This window comes from Phaseolus vulgaris, chromosome 4 (assembly GCF_000499845.2).
Source record: "Phaseolus vulgaris cultivar G19833 chromosome 4, P. vulgaris v2.0, whole genome shotgun sequence".
NCBI lineage: Eukaryota > Viridiplantae > Streptophyta > Magnoliopsida > Fabales > Fabaceae > Phaseolus > Phaseolus vulgaris.
Window position 1 is genome coordinate 42233203 of NC_023756.2, and position 22001 is coordinate 42255203.

Below are 22001 nucleotides of genomic sequence, written 5' to 3' on the forward strand. Positions count from 1 at the left end.
AGAAGGTGCAACTTGGAAATGTGTGAATACTCATTGTAAACTTGAGAGGTGAGAATACTCATTGTAACCAAGTGTGTTTGTTAGTGGAAGCCCATAAGCAGTTGCTTAAGGGGATTGGATGTAGCTAGGATTTCGATGAACCAAGATAAATTCTTGTGTATTTATCTCTTGTTACACTTGATGTTATTCTTTTTTATAAACAACATGTTAGACGGTTCTACAAAAATAATTCTATTAGACGATATGTTAGACGATCAACTAAACAATTTACTAGACAATTATTTTTATCCATTTAAAAAATAGTCAGAGGCTCCATTCAACCCTCCTTATGGAAGCAATTCTACCTACAATTGGTATTAGAGCTAACATCTGGAGTTAGTTCTTAACACAACAAGAGGAAACGATCTCAATATGCTTCTAGTGATTTTTTGTTCACGAACAGAGATTAGGGGATATATCACTCATCTGGATCCAGGGAATTGCGCAAAAGAGAAGGAGAGGATATACCCTGAATAGTAAATATCATCTCCCCCTGAAATGAAGAGAAGATCAGGAAAAGTCAGGTCACCATTGTGGTTTTTCCAATTTGCCCTTTTTACATATATTAATTATTACATAAATTTAACTAACACAAATAAAATTAATGATAAAATAAAATTTTAATACAAAAATATTTAGTTATTTATAATAAACAAATTATACAACAATAATAATAATTATAAAATAATAATACTATTTACATTTAATATAAAATTATTTTCTAATTATAAATTATAATAATTTATAATTTACATATATTCATAATTTTACATGTAAATTATTTTTTGTAAAGTAAATCGTATTTTTTTAAAAAAAAATAATTATTCAATGATATTGAAAATAACTTACATAATTTTAATTCACCCAAATCTACACAAAAATACATAATACTTTATTATTCTATTTTTTTTAAAGATAAAGGAGAGTTTTTTTTATCTTATAATTTACATTTTAAAAAAATCAAAATACCCTCACAACCATCACATCACTCACAAACTTCAATAAACTTTTCTCACAAATTCACTCTAACATACCCGAATCTAAACACACTCACTTTCTTCATACTTTTGTCTCAAATCCTCACACATCCACTCCCTCAAATTCTTACACTCCCCTTCTCAATCCAAACACAACCTAAGTCTTATTACATGAAGATCTAAGGAGGTCAAAAGAAACAAAAACTAACTATTTTTAAACAACAATACTAGATGTTTTCTACGGAAAACAATGAAAGCGTCTAATCGATGATTGAAAGGATGCATAGTATTTCCAATAGTCTAAGATCTCTTGGAGCTATTATCAATCATTATGAGATAAATGATAAGGTGTAAGACTCTTCCCCCACTATGGAGAGTCCAATAAACTTCTTTAAGAGTATCTAAGGACCTGAAAACCATGCCTTTGGTAGGTACTCTTCCTATACCGAACAAGTCTTTTTTTTTTTCATTCTCAAAATCCCAGCAACCACACCAAACCCAATTATTTTAATTATAGAAATTTGAATTGCACCTATGCTCTCATTTTGTTAGCATACCACAAGGTAGGACAATATATGTATATCAAAAGCTAGGGTGCAATAAAACAAATTTAAGCCAAAAAATGGTTATTTTTCTGCACATTTCATCATATATTGCAAAAGTTAGTTGTTTGGCTTTGAGTTTTCTCACCTCCAACTCTATTAAACATGCCTCAATCATCTCCATGTTTGGTTTTGTGGTGCAATTGACTAGAAAATTAGGCAACCTCAATTAACTCTTCACTAGTGAAAGTCTCTCAAAATGTTTAAAGGTTTCACACTCTCACTTGGTTGGCTAATTTCAATTCCTCATTTGTTCTCAGTCATTGCTTTCAACCATTTACCTTGTTCCAACTTTTACACATTACTACCCTTTCTCAATTTGAGTGATGGTTTCAGCCACAAATTCTTTTTCAAATTAAGTCCCCGATCAATCCATTTGGTTGTTCTAATTTAGAACTATGGTTTGATTTTTTTTTTTCCAAAAAATTATACCATCATCTATCTATATATAAGTTTTCACTTCACAAAATATGCAAACATCAACCATTATACTAACTTAAGCTTGCCATCAATAAAAGCTAAAGTAAGAAATATTAAAGTAAACTGCTAAAGTCAACTTACTAAACTAAACTACTTAAACTAAATTAATACTGAAATTAAAGTTAAACAAAAAAGATAAAACTAGTTTTCTGATCATTGTGCATGAGAAGTATCAATCTCCTCTTATGACTTTGTTCCGCTCTGTGCCAATATCATCATTCTAAACTTGGTTTGGATCTTCATCTTTTGTTGCTCCAGATGGTCCAGCTCTCATTTCTTGTGCATCCTTTGCATAGAAACCAGTAACATCTCCCTCTCCAGCTCTCATTTCAGATTCACCTCCAACTTTATTCCCAACTCCAGACGCTCCTGCTTCCCCTGAAAAATTGTGCCTGTCCCCAGGCCAAGATAAATAATTATTAAATTCAGTGGGTGTCATCCATGGATTATTTTGACCTTGAGATGAACCATGGTAAAGGCCTTGTTGAATGTGCAAAATGCCCTTATGGTTGGAGGCATTCTGCAGTTGGATGTGCTCTGATGAGACTCTGATATATTCCATGATATGCTCCATTGTGATTGGAGTTGCAGAATGTTGTGCTGAGGGAACCATAGAAGGTTGATCTTCAACATGAGTTGGATGCGAAGGATGTGGTTGTTGATGAGCTTCTTCAAGATTGATAGACCGTGTTGGGTTAATAGCCGGTGTAGTTTTGGTACGACCCATCTTTCTGGACATATAAAAATAAACATTTCTCAAAATCAAAGTGTTTTATTTGATTGGCATTTCAACAAACACTTGATATGCAATGTATAAAATGAAATTGAATGAGTACTTTTTGTTTTGGTATTTAATCCATGGAAACCGTACTTAACTTTGATTATCCTATTCTACAATCCTATTCAACATCAAGACATTGAAATTTCAAAAAGATTGAATCTTTCAATTTAAAAACGAAACTATGAAATGGAAGTAGAAACACGCATGACTGGACTTGGTTGAATGGAAATGACAATGAAAATGATTATGAAGATGAGTAATTATTTACCTTGATAATGACAATGTAGATGAAATGTTTGAGAATGGTTATGTAGATGAAAGCTTTGGGATTTTTTTTAGAACACAGGACGCTTCTGAGACTGAGTTAGGGTGCAGGGTTTTCAAATGTGATTTTTTAAAATGCTGCAGTTTTTTTTTTTAAAAAAAATTAATTTTTTTATCCCACTAGCTTAGGCTAGATCTTTTTAGCTCAAGCTAAAGTTTGGCAGAGAGCAACATATTTGTTTAGCTCAGGCTAGCCCATTTTAGCTCAGGCTAAAGTTTGGCAGAGAGCAACATATTTGTTTAGCTCAGGCTAAAGTTTGGCAGAGAGCAACATATTTGTTTAGCTCAGGCTAGCCCATTTTAGCTCAGGCTAAAGTTTGGCAGAGAGCAACATATTTGTTTAGCTCAGGCTAGACCGTTTTAGCTCAAGCTAAAGTTTGGCAGAGAGCAACAGATTTATTTAGCTCAGGCTAGCCCAGTTTAGCTCAGGCTAAAGTTTGGCAGAGAGTAACATATTTGTTTAGCTCATGCTAGCCCATTTTAGCTCAGGCTAAAGTTTGACAGAGAGCAACAGAGTTTTCTAGCTCAAGCTAGATCAATTTAGCTCAAGCGAAAGTTGCAGAACAAAATTTCTTTATTTTTCTGCATATCTAGCTTAAGCTAAAGGTTCTAGCTTAAGCTAAAATTACCCTGCAATAAAATTTTCTGAAAATTTTCATTTTGTCTTTGCCAAAAGTTTCAAACCTTTTTAAGCTTTCTTCCATCCATTCATTTCACCAAACATTTCAAACCTACATGACCATTTCACATATCAAACTGGTTTCAAAAACATCAAATATTAAAACATACTACTAAATTAAAACAAAAATTAAAGACACATTTCAAAACAAAACACTGGGTTTCATATAGCTTGACGCCTGATTTACTTAAGAATCATTGAAGTGGACCATAGTGGTGTGCCTTTCAACTTCACCACCAAAATAATGCTTCAATCTTTGTCCATTGACCACCCAACTTCTTTTTGAGACAGGATCTTCCAATTCCACTACTCCATATGGTTTTACTTGTTTGACTTGGAATGGTCCTGACCATTTTGATTTGAGTTTTCTAGGGAAAAGCCTCAACCTGGAATTAAATAACAACACCAATTGACCTGGTTCAAAAGTTCTTTTCAAAAATTTGTTGTCATGATAAAATTTGACTCGATCTTTATAAAGTTTTGAAGATTGGTAAGCATTGAATCTCATTTCTTCAAGTTCATGAAGTTGCACTTTTCTCTTCTCTCCAGCAACTTTAGGATCAAAGTCTAAAAACTTGATTGCCCAGTATGCTTTGTGTTCCAGTTCTACCGGAAGATGACATGCTTTACCATATATCAATTGGAATGGAGACAAAGATGTAGGTGTCTTAAATGTTGTTCTATAAGCCCAGAGAGCTTCCTCAAGCTTGTTAGACTAATCCTTTCTGGAAGAAGATACTGTTTTTTCCAAAATCTTCTTAATTTCCCTGTTAGAAACCTCTGCGTGACCATTAGTTTGAGGATGGTAGGTTGTTGCTACTTTATGTCTAACTCCATAGTGTTCTAAAACCTTTTGAAGTTGAGCATTACAAAAATGTGAACCTCCATCACTTATCAAAACTCTAGGAGTACCAAACCTGGTGAAAATATTTTTCTTGAGAAATTTGATTACAATTTTGGCATCAACTTTCTGAGTTGCAGCTGCTTCCACCCATCTAGAGACATACTCAACTGCCAGTAAGATATATTCATTTGAGAATGATGATGGCAGTGGTCCTATAAAATCAATTCCCCAACAATCAAATATTTCAATTTCTTGAATGTTCTGCGACGACATTTCATGCCTTCTTGTAATAGCTCCAGTTCTTTGACAACTATCACACTTCTGAACATGTTCATGTGCATCTTTGAACAGAGTTGGCCAATAAAATCCAGATTGTAACACTTTAGCTGTTGTCCTTTGTCCATTGAAATGACCTCCATATGGTGCATTGTGACAATGCCATAAAATATTTTTAGCTTCATTTCTTGTAACACATCGTCTTATCAAGTTATCTGCACCAATTTTGAATAGATAAGGATCATCCCATACATAGTGATTAACATCTTTGAAAAACTTTTTCTTTTGATGCCATCCAAAATCTTCAGGAACTAATCCTGCAACTTTAAAATTTGCCAAATCTGCAAACCATGACCTTTCTTGAATTGCAAGGATTTTTTCATCAGGAAACTCATCTATCACTTCTGATTCAAGTACAATTACTTCCTCATTTGCAAGTCTTGATAGGTGATCTGCCACATTGTTTTCACTGCCCTTTTTATCCTTTATTTATAAATCAAATTCCTGCAGCAGAAGAATCCATCTTATTAGTCTTGGCTTGGAATCTGATTTTGTCAACAAGTACCTAATTGCAGCATGGTCAGTAAAAACAATCACTTTAGAACCAATAAGGTAAGATCTATTTTTTTCAAGTTCATATACTATAGCAAGCAATTCTTTTTCAGTAGTTGTATAATTACTTTGAGCATCATTTAAGACTTTCCTTGCATAGTGTATCACATGAAAAATTTTCTCTTTTCTTTGTCCCAATACTGCTCCTACTGCATAATCACTAGCATCACACATCAGTTCAAAAATGATAAAGCCAATTAGGTGCAATGATTATGGGTGCAAAAATGAGTTTTTCTTTTTAAATTCTTAAAAGCAATTAAACAGTTTTCATCAAAATTAAATGGAGTATCCTTATTCAGTAAATTACAGAGAAGTTTTGCAATCTTTGAAAAATCCTTGATGAATCTCCTGTAAAAACCAGCATGACCCAAAAAACTTCTGATTCCTTTGATGTTTACTGGTGGAGGTAGCTTTTCAATAACTTCAACTTTGACTCTATCTACCTCAATCCCTTTGCTAGAGATTTTGTGTCCTAAAACTATACATTCTCTCACCATAAAGTGACATTTTTCCCAATTGAGAACAAGATTGGTCTCCACACACCGTTTTAGTACGATATTTAAATTCTTCAAACAATAATTAAAAGTAGCTCCATAAACAGAAAAATCATCCATGAAAACTTCAATGCCCCTTTCTAACAAATCTGCAAAAATAGCAAACATGCACCTTTGAAAAGTTGATGGAGCATTACACAGTCCAAATGACATATTTCTATATGCAAAATTACCAAAAAGACAAGTGAAAGCAGTCTTTTCTTGATCTTTTGAATTTACAACAATCTGATTATAACCTAAATAACCATCCAAAAAGCAGTAATAAGCTTTTTTTGCCAATCTCTCCAGCATTTGATCCATGAAGGGTAGTGGAAAATGATCTTTTCTTGTGGCTTGATTGAGTTTTCTATAATCAATACACATCCTCCAACCTGTGACTGTTCTTTTTGGAATTAACTCATTTTTGTCATTATGAATTACTGTCATGCCACCTTTCTTTGGAACTACTTGCACAGGACTAACCCAGGCACTGTGTGATATAAGATAAATCATCCCTGCTTCCAACAACTTCTGAAATTCTTTCTGTACTACTTCCTTTATAGTAGGATTTAGGCGTCTTTGAGGTGGAGCTACATGTTTGAAGTCTTGTTCCATGTGAATTTTGTGCATACAATAAGAAGGACTTATGCCTTTCAAATCAGATAGAGTCCATCATATTGCTCCTTTATTTGACTTTAACACTTTCACTACTTCCTCTTCCTCTTCTGCTGTTAGAGAGTTGCTGATAATGACTGGTTTCTCCCCATTTTCTGCCAAAAAAACATATTTTAAATGAGTTGGTAGTTGTTTCAATTCTATCTTCTGAGGTTGAGAAATTTCTTCTTTGATTAGATCTTGCTTTTGACTAGCATCATAAAGAATCTCTTTAGCCTTATCTAACTCTTCAACACAATCCTGTATTTCTTTTCTTTCCCCTTCATCTATGTCTTCAATACTACCCATGATAACTTTCATTAAAGGTTCAACTGTTAAACATTTTTTTTTATAGTTTCAAAACAAATATCATCAATCACATCCACTCTGAAAAACTCTTTTTGATCATTTGAATACTTCATTGCTTCAAAAACATTGAAGCTTACTTCTTCATCTTGAATACAAACCTTTAATTTTCCTTTGTCTACATCAATTATAACTTTTGCAGTTTTCATAAATGGTCTTCCCAATATCAAAGGTACTTCAACATCTTCTTCAATATCCATAACAACAAAATCTATTTGGAAGAGAAATTTATCCACCTTTACCAACAAATCTTCAATTATTCCATGTGGAATTTGATTGATCTATCAGCCAACTGCAAAGTCATTCTTGTTGGTCTTACTTCTACATCTCCAATTTTCTTCAGCATTGATAAATGCATCAAATTAATACTAGCTCCGAGATTCAATAATGCCTTTCCAACAGTGAGATTTCCTATGGTAACTGGCAAAGTGAAACTCCCAGGATCTCTGGATTTCTGTAGTAATGATTTTTGAATAATAGCACTGCATCCAGCTTCCAATTCAACTATTTCCTGGTCATTGAAACTTCTTTTCTGTCAATAATTCCTTTATGAATTTAGCATATGTAGGCATCTGCTCTAAAACTTCAGTAAAAGGAATGTTAATTTGCAGTCTTTTGAGAATATCCATAAATTTTGCAAATTGTCTTTCTTTGTATTTCTTTGTAGGAGCATGTGGATAAGATACATATTTTATAGGAACACTCCTCTCTTGTTTCTCACTTTTATGATTTTTTTTTCTATTTTCTCCCCAATATCTATAATATCTTCCTTATTCATTCCTTCTCCTCCCTCACTCTCAATCTGTTCTTTTTCATTCTCTCTTTCACTAAAAACCTCCTCCTCCTCAACAACTAAATTATCTCCAATTCCTTTTCCTATAACTTTTCCACTTCTGGTGGTGATAGACTTGCAATGCTCCTTGGGATTGGTTTGTGTATTGGCTGAAAATTGACTACCTTGATTATCATCCAACTGTTTAGCCAGCTGCCCCACCTGTGTCTCTAAATTTCTTATTGATGCTTCAGTATTTTTTTGATTGGATAGAGAGGCTTGCATGAACTTCTCAAAAGTATCCTCCAATTTGGATGTTCTCTCATGAACGAAAGGATAATGTGGTTGCTGCTGATAAGGAGCTTGTCTGTTAGATGATCCAACCTCTTGCTTCCACCCAAATCCTTGATTTGGATTATTCCTCCATCCTTGAGTCATGTTATTTGGATAATTGTATGCAAAGCCACCTTGCCTTCCTTGATTATTCATATATTGAACCTCTTCATCTGATGGATTTTGGTAAGAGCATTGGCCATTAAGATGATCTCCCCCACAAAAATCACACTTCAAAGCTTGATTCTGAATTGAAGGAGAATTTACTGCATGTAATTGTTGAGGCATTTTTGACATTTGCTTGGTTAATGCCTCAATTTGCTGAGTCAAAATCTTGTTTTGTGCTAAAATTGCATATGAAGTACTAAGATCCAACACCCCTTTCTTTTACACTGTATATCTAACATGTTGAGCTTGGTAATCTGTTGAGGCTAAGGCATCAATGATTCTTGTAGCTTGTTCAACATCAACACTCATCATTGTACCTCCTGTTGCAGCATCCAAGATCATTTTAGTATCAGGCCTCAAACCATTGTGGAATATGTTCAACTAAGCAATATCCTCAAAGCCATGATTAGGACATATTTTTAACATCACTTTAAAACGTTCCCAAGCTTCACAAAAAGGTTCATCTGACTCTTGCCTGAATGTGGAGATATCAGACTTAGCCTTGATATATCGAGAGAGTGGGAAGAATCTATGTAGGAATTTCTCTTCTACATCATTCCAGCTACTTAGACTCTGGTTTGGATGCGACTTTAACCATTCTTTTGCTTTTCATGCAAGTGAAAAAGGAAATAGACGCAAATAAACAAATTCAATATCATTTTCCTCGAAGCCCATGGTCCCAACCAACTCATAGAATGTGGATAAATGAGTATAAGGGTCTTCATGATCCATTCCAAGGAATTGATGAGTGTTGATTAAGCTAAGAAAAGTTGGATTCATTTCTAATGATTTGGTGGCAGGAGGTATGGCTATGCTGGAGAAATGCCTCGGTCCTTGTTGCATAGCATAGTCTCCTAATGTCCTTCTAGGTGGATTTTGTCTATTATCAGCCATTTGGAACTCTGTTTGATTGTGTGAGTTGAGAGTGTTGGAAAATTCTCCTTTTGTTTGTCCTTGCTTTTTCTTTTCTTCCCTCTTCTTGCTCTGATTTTTTCTATCTGTCTTCTCAATTTCTGGATCAAATTCCAATTGATCTTCAGGAACCTATCCTCTTAATAACATGTATCTAAGACAACTCAAGTAAGGATTAACATAGGATAAAAGAATAAGATCTAAACAAGTTTATATTCACAAAGAAAACAAAATATTCACAATACTCAATGAGTTATACTTCATAAATTCTTAAAAGAAATTGTTCCCCGGCAACGACGCCAAAAACTTGTTGATATTTTTATCGGCAAGTGTACCAAATCAATTGTAATATAGTACTCTTTAAAGTACGAATGTCGAACCAACAAGGAACAATTATAATTAAGATGTTCTGTTATAAAACTCATTAAGTATAGAAAATAATTTTTAGAACATTTTCATAACCAAATTAAAGATTTCACAAGTAACTCAAAGATTTAGGGTTTGATTCAACCAAAAACAAAACTAACTTATCAAATATAGAGAAAGATACTTGGGATTGAATTGCGTTTATCTCAATCATCGGTATTTTGGAATAATACAATATATAAGACTCAAAACTACTTATTCTTGATGCTTAATTTAAAGTCATTCACCTTGATTCCTCACAGATGAAATTCATAAGATAATTTCTCAAACACTGATTCCTCATATATTTAACAAATCATCCAGCTTTAGGAGCATAATTATGATGCAATCAATAACCTGGAATCTCTTCCTAGCATTACAAGTTATCAAGTATTTTTGTCTATTTTAGATCCTTAAAGGTACTTTCCAGTTAAATTTACGGATCAAAATCAAGACTCTATTGATCAGACAGAATCAAAATAAGCATAAAACGAAAATACCAAGAACAAATAGAAAAGAGAATTATATATATATATATATATATATATATATATATATATATATATATATCACCAAGAATACATTTGATCAAGGTAAATTACATTCAATCCCAAGTTAGAAAGAACTTAGCCATTCATGACAACTCCACCAATCTTCATTCTTGATCTGGATTGCATAAGAAGAGCTGATCTGAGCAAGTTCTTCTCCTAAGAACAAAGGTTTCTTCTTCTTCTCTCACTAATCTCTCTCTATAAAAATACAATCTTTTTCCACCGCCTCCTTTTGAGTTGTGTTTCAAAATTTATATAATCAACTTTAGCTCAAGCTAGCCAATTTAGCTTAAGTTAGATCTTTCGGTGCATTTTTAGCTTGAGCTAGCGATTCTAGCCTGGGCTAGATCAGTACTGCACCTTTAATCAACTTTGGACAATTTTAGCTTGAGCTAACAATTCTAGCCTGGGCTAGAATAGTACTGCACCTTTAATCAACTCTGGACAGTTTTAGCTTGAGATAAATCCTCTAGCTTGAGCTAAATCTTCTTGTGATCCAATTAAGTTTTCGCTTTCTTTCTTTCAATGCTAGCTTGAATACATTCTTTCAATGCTTCATATTCATCTGCAATTTACACAAAAATTGAGATTAAATTTCTTCATTTGTTTCTTGGTTCAAAATATATAATCAGATTCAATAATTCTCAGATTAGGGTAATTTTCTTACATTAAGCAACAATTAAGTTCCAAAGTGTTCAATTTTCTCAATCATAAAAATTAAACATTGGCATTTATCACCATATCACCAATTTCAAACTGCACTAGTTTTCTTCTTTTATCCACCACTTTCTTCATGTGTTGTTGTGCCTTTTGTAAATTTGTCTTGAGTTTGTTGAGTGTGACATCCCTTTGAACAAGTAGTTCCTGCACATTAGTGGGATCTTGGTTGTTGATGGTATATTTAATTAGTTATGGAGGTTCTCTACTGTATACTGCTTTGAAGGGTGTTATGCCCGTGCTGTGATGGAAGGAGGAATTGAACCAAAATTCTGCCCATGGTAATAGTTTAGACCATTCCTTCGGATTTTCAAAGGTAAAGCACCGTAGATACTTCTCAATGCATTTGTTCAATGCCTCTGATTGACAATCTGTTTGTGGGTGGTATGCAGTGCTTAATTTCAAGGTTGTATGTCCTTTAGGTAAAACCAATCTGCCTTTCCAATACAGTAACTGATCCCGAACTGAATAATGAGGATTGGGAGGCCTGTTTTGTAGACACAATTGTATAATTGCACTTAACTATGTATCTTGGGCAATAACTTCCTGTAATTCTGGAATTAGTTGGAGTTTGAGCTGAGATATTGCCATCATAAAGGAGCGAGAAAGCGAATCAACAACCACATTATCTTTTCCAGGTTTATACTCAATGGTGAAATCGTAACCTATCAACTTAGGTAACCATTTTTGTTGTTCTGGTGTGTGGACAACTTGATCAGTGAGTGATTTTAAACTCTTCTGATATGTCTGTATAATGAACATGTGGCCAAGAACATAATGTCTAAAATTTGCAATAGCCTCCGTGATAGCAAAGAACTCCCTTGTATAAGCTGACTGTCTTTGCATCCTATACGTTAGCTTTTTAGAAAAATAAGCAATGGGATGGTGATCTTAGACTCAAAACAATACTGATACCAACTCCTGAAGCATCAATTTCTAGAGTGAAAGGTTTTGAAAACTCTGGCAAGGCTAAAACTGGTGCTTGTGTAATTGCAGATTTGAGCTTGGAGAAGGTTGTCTCAGCATCTGGACCCCAAAAAAATATGTCCTTCTTCAGAAGATTTGTTAAAGCAGCAACAATTACTGCATAGGACTTGATAAATTTTCTATAATACCCAATCAAGCCTAGGAATCCTTTAAGTTGTTTAAGATTTTGTGGAACTGGCCACTGTAAAACTGCTTGTACCTTGGCTTTATCCATTGCTACTCCCTGTCCTGAAACTGTGTGACCAAGATAATCCACTTGTTGGAGACCAAAAGAGCATTTTGACAGCTTTGCACATAACTGGTGCTTTTGCAGCAATTGAAGAACCAATTCAAGATGTAACAAATGGTTCTTCCAAGAAGGACTATATACTAATATGTCATCAAAGAAAAGCAATACAAATTTTCTAAGAAATTCCTTAAAAATATCATTCATGAGACTTTGAAAAGTGGTTGGGGGCATTAGTAAGTGCATCACCTCACATGTAAAAGGTGGTCATACTTAAACGAGAATCCCAAGGAATATTATACAATATAAAAAATTGGTTAGCTTGGAATAATCAGTCTAAGGGGTCAGTGCCATCAAAGAAAGATAGTTGTATTTTTTTGTGGTTGTATAGAAGAAGAAGAAGAAGAAGAAGAAGAAGAAGAAGAAAAGGGTGGAATGGTTGTAGTTGTTGTAGTAGTATAAACAGTGGGATTGTTGTTCCCAACCGGGGATGGGATAGAGGAAGTGACATCCATAGAAAATTGATTAAAAGGAGAAGTGGACACATCATATAGGGAAGAAGTGTGGTGGTTTGTGAGGACAAGGTGGGAAAAAGGCCAATGAGGATATGTGTGAGTGTATCGTGTTTGGATTCCAAAGCAAGTTGTTAGAATGTCATATCTTTTTGAAGAGCAAAGTAACAGTCCTCCTGGTTTTCTTGTGTGGTGTGTAGTTGAGCTTGAAGGTTGGCTAAATTGTCAAGGATGGCTTGGAGGGTATCCTCCATATCCTTGGTTGGTTTGGGAGGCATGTAGAGGGCTCAATGAAAGCACCAAAATGTTTCGTTGAGTGATAGGAGAGGGAAGAAACGCAAAGGGAAAAGAAAAACTATGAGAAGAACTTAACCAAGATAAGGAAAAATTACTATAATATCATTCTCTACCTCTTCACTATCCAAAACCCATTATATTGTTTTAGCTAGTTGGTGTATTAGAGACAGTTATACTCTTTGTAACATAAAACATAACAAAAATATATCCTTCCTACTCAAAAGTGACAACTCATTGTCTCTAGATAAAATCTCTAAACCTTAAGGGTTTTTCTCTATTTCTAATGGACCTTGTTATTTTAGACCTTCTATCATATTTATTTGGATCTTAAACTCATAACTCAAAATTTATCGTTAGATAAAAAACTTTTATATTATTTACTGATTTTAGTGATGTGTTTTGTGCTAAGATTTAAAATTTTCAACAAAACTCATGTAATATATAATTTTTTAATAACAATGATCAAACTGTTTTTAAGAATTTTTAAATATTTCTTTCAACAAATAGTTGTGGTAAATTTTTTTTCTTAAATTATATTTGTTATTAAGTGACATTATATTGAGATACTTATTTTTTTTTATGAGTTTTTTTAAAATCATGCAATCAATATCTTAATTCAATAAATTAACTTAGTTAATAATTAGCTATTCCCAACAAATTTATCAGCCATTATTTACAAACATAACCCCATTCTATTCAACCATCGAACACGTTGAACACAGAGTCTCTTTTATAGTTTAATGTAGAATATAGTTAGATAATAATGCAGAATATTGAAGATTATACGTTTTATATTTGATACTAATTCTGTATTAATATCCTTCCCTATCTTTTATAATTTTAAAGAAAGTCATATTTTATTATAGGTTTTAATTAATATCATCTAGAAGTTTTACCATCTTTAGGCTATAAAAATACCCTTTGTGTATCTGATCTGGGATTCATCTTGTTTCTTTTTCTTCAAATAAAAGCAAAACCATATGAAGAAAAATTTCACCCTTATGCAAACCAAGTAAAACATGTTTGTAGTTAAAAAAAAACACAGTGAAACATGTTTCCCACAGTTTGTGCAAATGGTTGTGACTTCTATGGTTGTGCTACAAACAAGGAGTGCATAGTGTTTACAAAGATGCAGGGTGAAACAAATTGGTTGCAAAATGTGAGTTGATATGAAGTTTTAGGTTAAACATAGTCAAGTTGTGGGTTGATGGTATCGAGATGAAAAGGGCCTGCAACTTGGATTCTGCAATTATTTGGACTTGCTTGGGAGTGGAGAGTTGAAGTTAATTGCAATTTCATATGCATGTAAACCCAATCAAGTTTTGGCCCACTTGAATCACCCTGTCACTACCAAATGGGGGCAACAATGGTCAAAATGCCTTGAGAAGCTCTTCACATAGATCTCAAGACACCTAATTGCCCTTCCAAAGAAAATGAGAATGGTGAAACTTTGAATAGAGTCATGTGCCTATCTTTATTTTGATTAACTACTCAAGAGTGACTAAAGAGAAAGAACATGGTTTATTTTAAATGATGATAGGGTTCATAAGGTGGGGGTTTGATCTTTTCTTTCTTTTTCTTGGTGAGTTTCACAATAAAGAAATACAAATAGTTGCTTGGTTAATGATGTTCAGTGTAGGGTCTAAGAGTTATAAATTTTGAAAAGGGGGTAACATTCATTGGAAACTTGAACTAATTGGACCACTTGTTATTTGCAAACCTGTGAGCTGTGTCTGCTACTCAAAGGAAGATCCACAAAAGAAGAAAAAGATCAAAAGAGTGAAAAGCAAATTAAAAAAAATAACAATGGTTACCAAGAAGTTGAGGGAAAAAAATGGATTTTGTACTCTTTTGATGTTTTTCTTAATTCAATCAAATAATTTACTAGAACCCAGATGCATTAAGAAGATTATTGCACCCTTTGGTCATTTATAACCTTTTCATTTTAATTAACTTGTGATAAATAAATAATGGATTAAATATATATGTTTTTTTATCTTTGTACTTTATGCGAAATTTATATTGATTTTTATTGTTAGTGTAAACTTTATACTTATTTTTTGAGTAGTTGTAGTAAGAAAATTATTAGATGAGTTTTTGTCAATTTTTATAATATGATAAGTCGATTTCAAATTTTAATTAAGTTGCTACAATATTTAATGTTGATTTATCTTTAGAGACAAACAATAATTAGTTGTTATAATGATTAAATTAGAGATTAGGGACTAAAAAAATTATTGATTTCTAAATTAGTTTTTATTATTGATAAATCTAATTAGATACCAAGTTTTTTCCTACCAAATTTAGAATCTAAATAATTGGTTGTTAAAACATTAGTAACTAATTAGATACCAATTTAAAAACTATTTATCAATGATAAAAACTAATTTAGAAATCAATAATTTTTTTAATCTCTAAAATAGTTTTTAATTTAGTCAATATAGAAACTAATTATATTTTGTCTTTACAATTGGTTTCTATTTCATTATTTTCGTAATATTGTATAATCCACACTGAAAATTTACTTGTTACGTAAAAAAAAAATATTAATATAGATTTATTTTAATATTTTTTTTACTACAAGTATTAATAGCTCTAAAATTTGAACTATGAGGTAAAATTAATTTCATTAATATTTTTTTTACTACAAGTATTAATAGCTCTAAAATTTGAACTATGAGGTAAAATTAATTTCATTATATAAAATATATTTAAGCCATAAGTAATTAGAAGTATTAGATCCAACATATATAGCAGAAGAAAAAGTATGTATTCATCAACTTGGTAATAATAGAACAAAAGCAATGAATGCTCCAAGAATTCAGAACAAGAACACTCATGACAAAAAGAAGGGAAAACACTATATAAATTCTAACAAAAAGGAAAATTCTGAGACGAATGCTACAAAAATATTTTCTTTCTATTGCCTTAGTTCTATCTTTGATCATAAAGAAGGTCTTGTAAAATCACTATCATTGTTTGAGTGGTTTGATTTGGCTCTGAACAAAATGTCTTTTCTAGCCAATAAATTTATGTTCTGATATTCACAATTTCCTATCGGATATCCCAATGTCCACTTCAAGAGTGTTATAAGGTAGGTATGGGAAAATTAAACTCAATCTTATTATTACATTTATTTGAAAGTTACATATGTTTTGTATTTTTGCTAGTTAATTTTAAAATTAAAAAAAATGAGAGCCTCAAAAAATGGAGGCCTAAGTATCATAAATACAGTTTTTTTTATTTGCTATTAAAAATTAAAAATAAAAAGATTGGGTTCAGTTTTCTCCAACCTACCTTGTATAATACTCATCAATTCGGATGTGTGATAGGTAAAGAGAAGAGTTACAACATTGTCTTATTGGCTACAGCAAAGCATAGGAAAGAGAATACTTGAAAAAAATAATCAAATTTTAGATCTAAATAGTATATATAAAAGTATGTTTATTATAGATCTACTTAGAAAAATAATGTAAAACAAATAATAATAAAAATTAAGAATTAAAAAAAATATTAAATAACTGTATAAAGAAAAACAATTAAAAATTAGAAAAGATATATTTATATTAACTTATTCCTAAGTCTTTTATCTATATTCTTCTATATATAAAAAAAAAGCTAGGGAAGAAGTTTTGACTTCTAATTATCAATATCTTGGATCAATGTGAAATTTGAAAAAGTGAAGAAAAAAGTTGTTGAATTGTGCATGGGTTCCAAATGATGATTATTAATTTAATATTTAGATTAATAAAATTTAACATTTATAAAAATACATTTTTTGTTAAATCCGAAATTAGCTGATATTGAAACTGATATCTCTAATTTTTTTTAATGTCTTACCAAGCATATATAGTGATTAACAATTAACACATACTTGTAAAATAAGTGAACATTTTAATTAAAATCGATTAATATTGAAATTGTTATTACAATGTCATCCAATTATAAACTTTAAAGTGATAAAATTGTCACTTTTATAATAATTACATTAAAAGTTGTTCAAAGATTAACTATTTCAAACTAGATATTGTAAAACTATTTAGCATTTATTAAAATTAAACAAGTGAATTACCTATAGTCTAATTTTTATTTTTTTTATCAAAAAAAATAAATAAAATAAAAAAAGACAACTCCTTATACAAAACTCCGACACCAAATTTCCTAGTACTCTGTCAACTAAAAATCCGACAAACATTGCAAGACAGACATTGCACTACAGATCAAGATAAAAATCTTGTAAGACAGACATTGCACTACAGATCAAGATAAAAATCCAGACAAGATACATGAACCCACCCCACCTATTGCCTAATCTTGCCTAATCTTGTAGATTATTATTAATTACATGACTCTTTATGAGTGTAGTATTAAAGTGTAATCTGATTAATGTTTAATGAAATGAACTCCATCAAAGATATCAGTAGTTTATTACTCACCACATGAAGGCCATAGAGATGAGTGTGTGGTAGAGCCACAAAATTGACCATTAATAAATTGATTAAATCCCACTAAGTAGCAGTTGATGATAAAATTAATTATGACACAGACAATAGACAGGAATATATCCACATGATCATGGAAGGCCTTGCATTTCTTGGAGATTTCACTCAAAATTAATATACCATTTACATACATATACAGACCCAGGTTAGAAACAAATTACCAAACCTAAAAGGATCTGAACTTACCTTAATTAACTACCTAAAATCAACCACCATAGAATTCATAGGAGGCAAAACTAGAACCCTGGTTAAGGTACTTGAGAAAGTTCATGATCAAGGTTTTAAATGATAGTTTCATCATGATCTTTGATGCTGTAAGAAATTTTTTAAAACCTTGATCATGATGTTTGAAAAAAGAAGAGTAAAAAGAGAAAGAAGAAAGAAGAAAGAAGGAACTCATTTGTCTCTCCTTAGCTGGGCTTGTGCAAGCTTAAGAAGCCATTATTAAATTTGGTACATTCAAACAATGCCTTAGCTGTCATTTCCCTCTCAAACCTCCAAACATAGTTCAACCCCACAAGCAGCTCAGTGATGGCAGCTTCTGTCTTCTCCTTGTTTGCAAAGAACAAAGTCTGCAACAACAACACATTGGTTTTTGGTACCAAGTTCTGCTGCTCATAGCTCCTTTCACTGTGCCACTTGATCATGTAATGTGCCAATGGAGCCAACCACCCCAGAATCCTGCCCAATGCATCCCTCCATTCTCCAGCAAGCACATGATCATCACATGCAGAAAACCCCACCCCTCTCAATCTTGCCCTCAAAGATGACCTTATGCTACTTGGTAGCATCCCATACAAATCGTCCCTAGCATCCACCCCAACCAACTGGGGTGACTTTATCATCTTCTCCAACACCATCACCAAGTTTGCATAGTGCAAGGCCAAAGCTGAAGCACCCAGAGTGTCACTATCACCATCACCCTTCAACTTCAACACCTTGCAATTAGACTCAAAAAACCCATATCTCAAATCCTCGTTTTCCTCATCAAGTTTTGAGCTTTTTAACGGCCCAGAAATAAAGGAGCAAGAAGAAATAGGGTTTTGGTGATCAGAGGGATAAACGGAAGACAAACTACGTGACAAAAAGGGAACACTACTGTGTCCGATTCCGAAGACAACCTTGATCCGCGCTAACACAGTGAAAACGAACCTTGCTAACAACAAAACAACCCCATCGAAGTTTTTGTTCCATAAGGAACGTTCCTTCAAGTTCTTCACCTCTTGTTTCTGCCAGAATATCTTCTGCTGAAGATCGCTGAGTTTTTTGTGACAGGAAGAGTGTTCGGTGGCGGCGTTGTCAGCGTTGAGAAGCGCTTTTTTAAACGCGCTTTCGAGGAGCGTGAGAGCGTCGATTTCTTTGTGGAGCGTTGCCGTGAGAGACACGTAATGTTGCAATTTTCTGTGTTTGGTTTCGATGTCTTTGGGGGTGGTGAGGGTCCACGCGCGTGGGTCGAGGCCCGAGTTGGCGAACTCGGTGAAGATTCGGTGGAAGGATCGGAGAGAAGGATCGTGGCAGTAGTTGCTGAGTCGGGAGACCGAGTCGGCGACGAGTCTGAGCGAGTCGGCGAACTCGGCTACGGCGAGGCTTAGAAGAAAAGACTCGTCGTTTGAGATGAGCTTGCGCACGCCTTCTAGCGCGATGGCGTCGTTTCGGAGGCGAACGACGTTGGCGTCGGAGAGGGACTGCCAGAGGTGGAGGAGCTTCGACATCACGTTCGCGATCTCGAAGGACAAAACGGCAACGTGTTTTGGCTTCGACGAGGAAAACGACGGTTTCTTCGTGAGGCTATGCGACAGCGCCGTTTTGACCTTGATGAGCCAGGTTTCAAGTGCCATCGAAAATTTAGATTTTGGTTTGATGGGGTTGGAGGAGATTGAGTTTGGTGAAATGGGTCGTGGCTTTTTCTTGGTGAGTATGTGGGTTTCGGTGGGTTTGAGGTTGAACTAGGTGGTGAGCGCCATGTGTTTGTGAATATGCAAGAAAGAGAAAGCGAAAAATATTTGATAGATTGGTGGTGTGGTGGTGTTAGTCTACAGAGAGAAAGAAGGATGAGGTTGATTGTGATATTAGAATGTGTGAGGTGAAGACGTAATTAGAAAGAGAGGGGTGAGGGTTAAGTGTGGTTAAAGTATTTAAAGTTTAGACCCACATGCAGTTTGTAGTAGCTGAGTGTGGTAGATTGTGGCGTCAGAGGGTTGGTTTATTGTCAATTCTTGTTAGGATTCAGTCGCTCCAAAAGCGCGTAGAAGCTTCACTCATGATGAAGCTGTTTGCTTTGTGAAGGTGTTTAAGGTGTGGGGAATGGGGGTTTATGCACTTTGGTTTGAATATTTATTTAGCTTTTTTGGGTTTGGAAAAGGCTTCTGGCTGGTGTATTATTGATTTCTTAGTTGGTAAAAGAAGCCTTTTCTGTTGTGTTTGGATGCACAGAAACACTTTTTCTTAGATGCTGCTATATTTTATCAGGAGAGAGGGCCATGTAATTATTGGCTCGTTCTTTTTTGGAATTTTATATTTTTTGTTCATATTGATTTGTTTGTTTCCTTCCTATGATTAATTAACTGCCTTAATTAAAATTTTCTTCTCTCACTAGCTAGACTCTCAGCAAAACAAATTGGAAAAAAAGAAAGTAAAAGAAAACTTGACAGTTCAGTAATCTCTTAAGACTACATGATCATTAGCAATAGAATGCTCTCAACTTTGTGACTAAATAATTTCAGTCTTCCTTGGTCCAAAGATCCCTCATTAATTCAGTTGACTGATATTTTGTATCTTGATATATACTCAAGCACTCTAAGTTATTCTATTGCAGTGAGTTTATTATTATCAATATTATGAAACCATCATGGAAAATAATTACATATCCAATGTATATGCACTTTAAATTCCACTATAACTTCACTATTTGTTATTTGGCGTATAAAGTTTGACATCCAAAAAAGTTTTATGTTAGAATGTTTTGCGTTTGAAACACTGTTTGTATAGATGAAATTATTATATGGCAAACAAGTAATGTCAACTGTCAGAAAGCAATGCTTAGTGTGTGCATAATTGATCAAGTTTGACTTGGAATAGTTAATGAGGGTCAGGAAGCAATAAAAACACATAGATAGTGGCGTACGCCTAAAAGAATGATACATTCAGAATAGCATACACATAGTGCAGATATTTGGTGGTGGAAATATAAAGAAAAATCCTCCACTACCTCACTCATTCACATCACATGGCTAGTGGGAAGACTGTGTTAGTTGGCCAGGTTGATACAAATATTTGGGACTCATCAAACTTCCAATATTTTCTATCTATAATGTGTTTTTAAATACAGTTCATTAGAGTTAAGGCACACTGAAAGGTGGTGAAAAGAAGCTATTCACTTGTTATCAGAGTAAATTATCTGCAGAGTTAGTTTTTCTTTTTCTTTTTACCCAACCAATGAAAGGGCAGTGAAGGATTTCCAAGCTGAATTGTTGGAAAATGAACTGACATTATGAGCCCATTTGGCATTGATATGAATTCCTTTAGAGAAAGCATGGTCATGCATTCCTTTCATCTTTTTGTTTTAGCATATGGTCAATAATTTTTCCCTTCTAGTCCAAGAAAGACAGCCTGGTATGCCAGTTATTATTTTATCCATTCACTCACCCTTCTGCACATGGGACAAAGAACATATATGGTAAAAATAAAAGAACCTGAACATTATTGGGATAGCATGCTATTTGCTCATTTTGGTGCATACAAAATTAGATTAAAGTAAGGTTCTTTTTCATGCAAGGTTTAAAAACAATCACAGAAAAGTTTATAAGAAACAAAAAGTCAATCAAACCCAGGTCCTGATTTTATATAAAAAGCTAACCAAATGAATTTAGTTACTTTTGTATACATTTGTTTTCATCTTACATCTATTTTTTCTCACATTTATTTTTCTGAAATCATGTTATAAGAATGTCCAGTTTCCCTCTATAGTCTGAAGGGATAGAGGCAACAGTTGCACAGTGCATGTAATATGTATATGAGTTTATTTTCCTAAGCAGCCAGTGGCCAGAAGCAGGAGGATATGCAATGAAAGAACAAGAAAATTAACTGTGCTAAATCCCAGAGAAATACATTTTTCTTGAAGAAAATTTTGGGGAAAAGAAGCCTCCAAATCAATCTTTGGCATTATCATGATATGTTGACTGCAAGTTGGAAACACAACACATGATGTGAAGAATGGCTACTTATATGATCCCATTGTGGTCCAAAATAAATAGTTTTATGATCACCTTGGTAACTTAGTCAATGAGTATTGAATAGCACACAAGGAATGCAAGATAAGTGTTTGAAAGACAAAGAAGATGAAGTTGAATCTGTCTTTTTGTGTGTGTGCAATGAACCAGCAGTCCATTTTTCAAAATCTAGGAAGATTAGATTCTTTACCGACTAAGCAAAGGAAGTACCAAGTACATGTTG

At 33.4% G+C, this 22001-nt stretch overlaps 2 protein-coding genes and 1 pseudogene across 2 annotated transcripts; 1 reads left to right on the plus strand and 2 right to left on the minus strand.

The window, feature by feature from the left end:
- Positions 1-8837: 8837 nt before the first annotated feature.
- Positions 8838-8943, plus strand: LOC137838930 (small nucleolar RNA R71; annotated as a pseudogene).
- A 2944-nt stretch (positions 8944-11887) lies between these two features.
- LOC137838856 (uncharacterized mitochondrial protein AtMg00860-like) lies at positions 11888-12472 on the minus strand. The gene has a single exon (XM_068648071.1). It carries the CDS (start codon positions 12470-12472, stop codon positions 11888-11890), a length of 585 nt encoding a protein of 194 aa, XP_068504172.1.
- A 5125-nt stretch (positions 12473-17597) lies between these two features.
- On the minus strand, positions 17598-20115 carry LOC137837727 (protein PSK SIMULATOR 1). Its single transcript, XM_068646832.1, has one exon. The coding sequence runs from the start codon at positions 19385-19387 to the stop codon at positions 17960-17962; it is 1428 nt and encodes a 475-aa protein (XP_068502933.1). The 5' UTR covers positions 19388-20115; the 3' UTR covers positions 17598-17959.
- Positions 20116-22001: the final 1886 nt, after the last annotated feature.

What these genes read in the sequence shown, in the direction of transcription:
- LOC137838856 (XM_068648071.1), bottom strand. Translation starts at nt 12,472, where the DNA reads ATGCCCCCAACCACTTTTCAAAGTCTCATGAATGATATTTTTAAGGAA.
- LOC137837727 (XM_068646832.1), bottom strand. Translation starts at nt 19,387, where the DNA reads ATGGCACTTGAAACCTGGCTCATCAAGGTCAAAACGGCGCTGTCGCAT.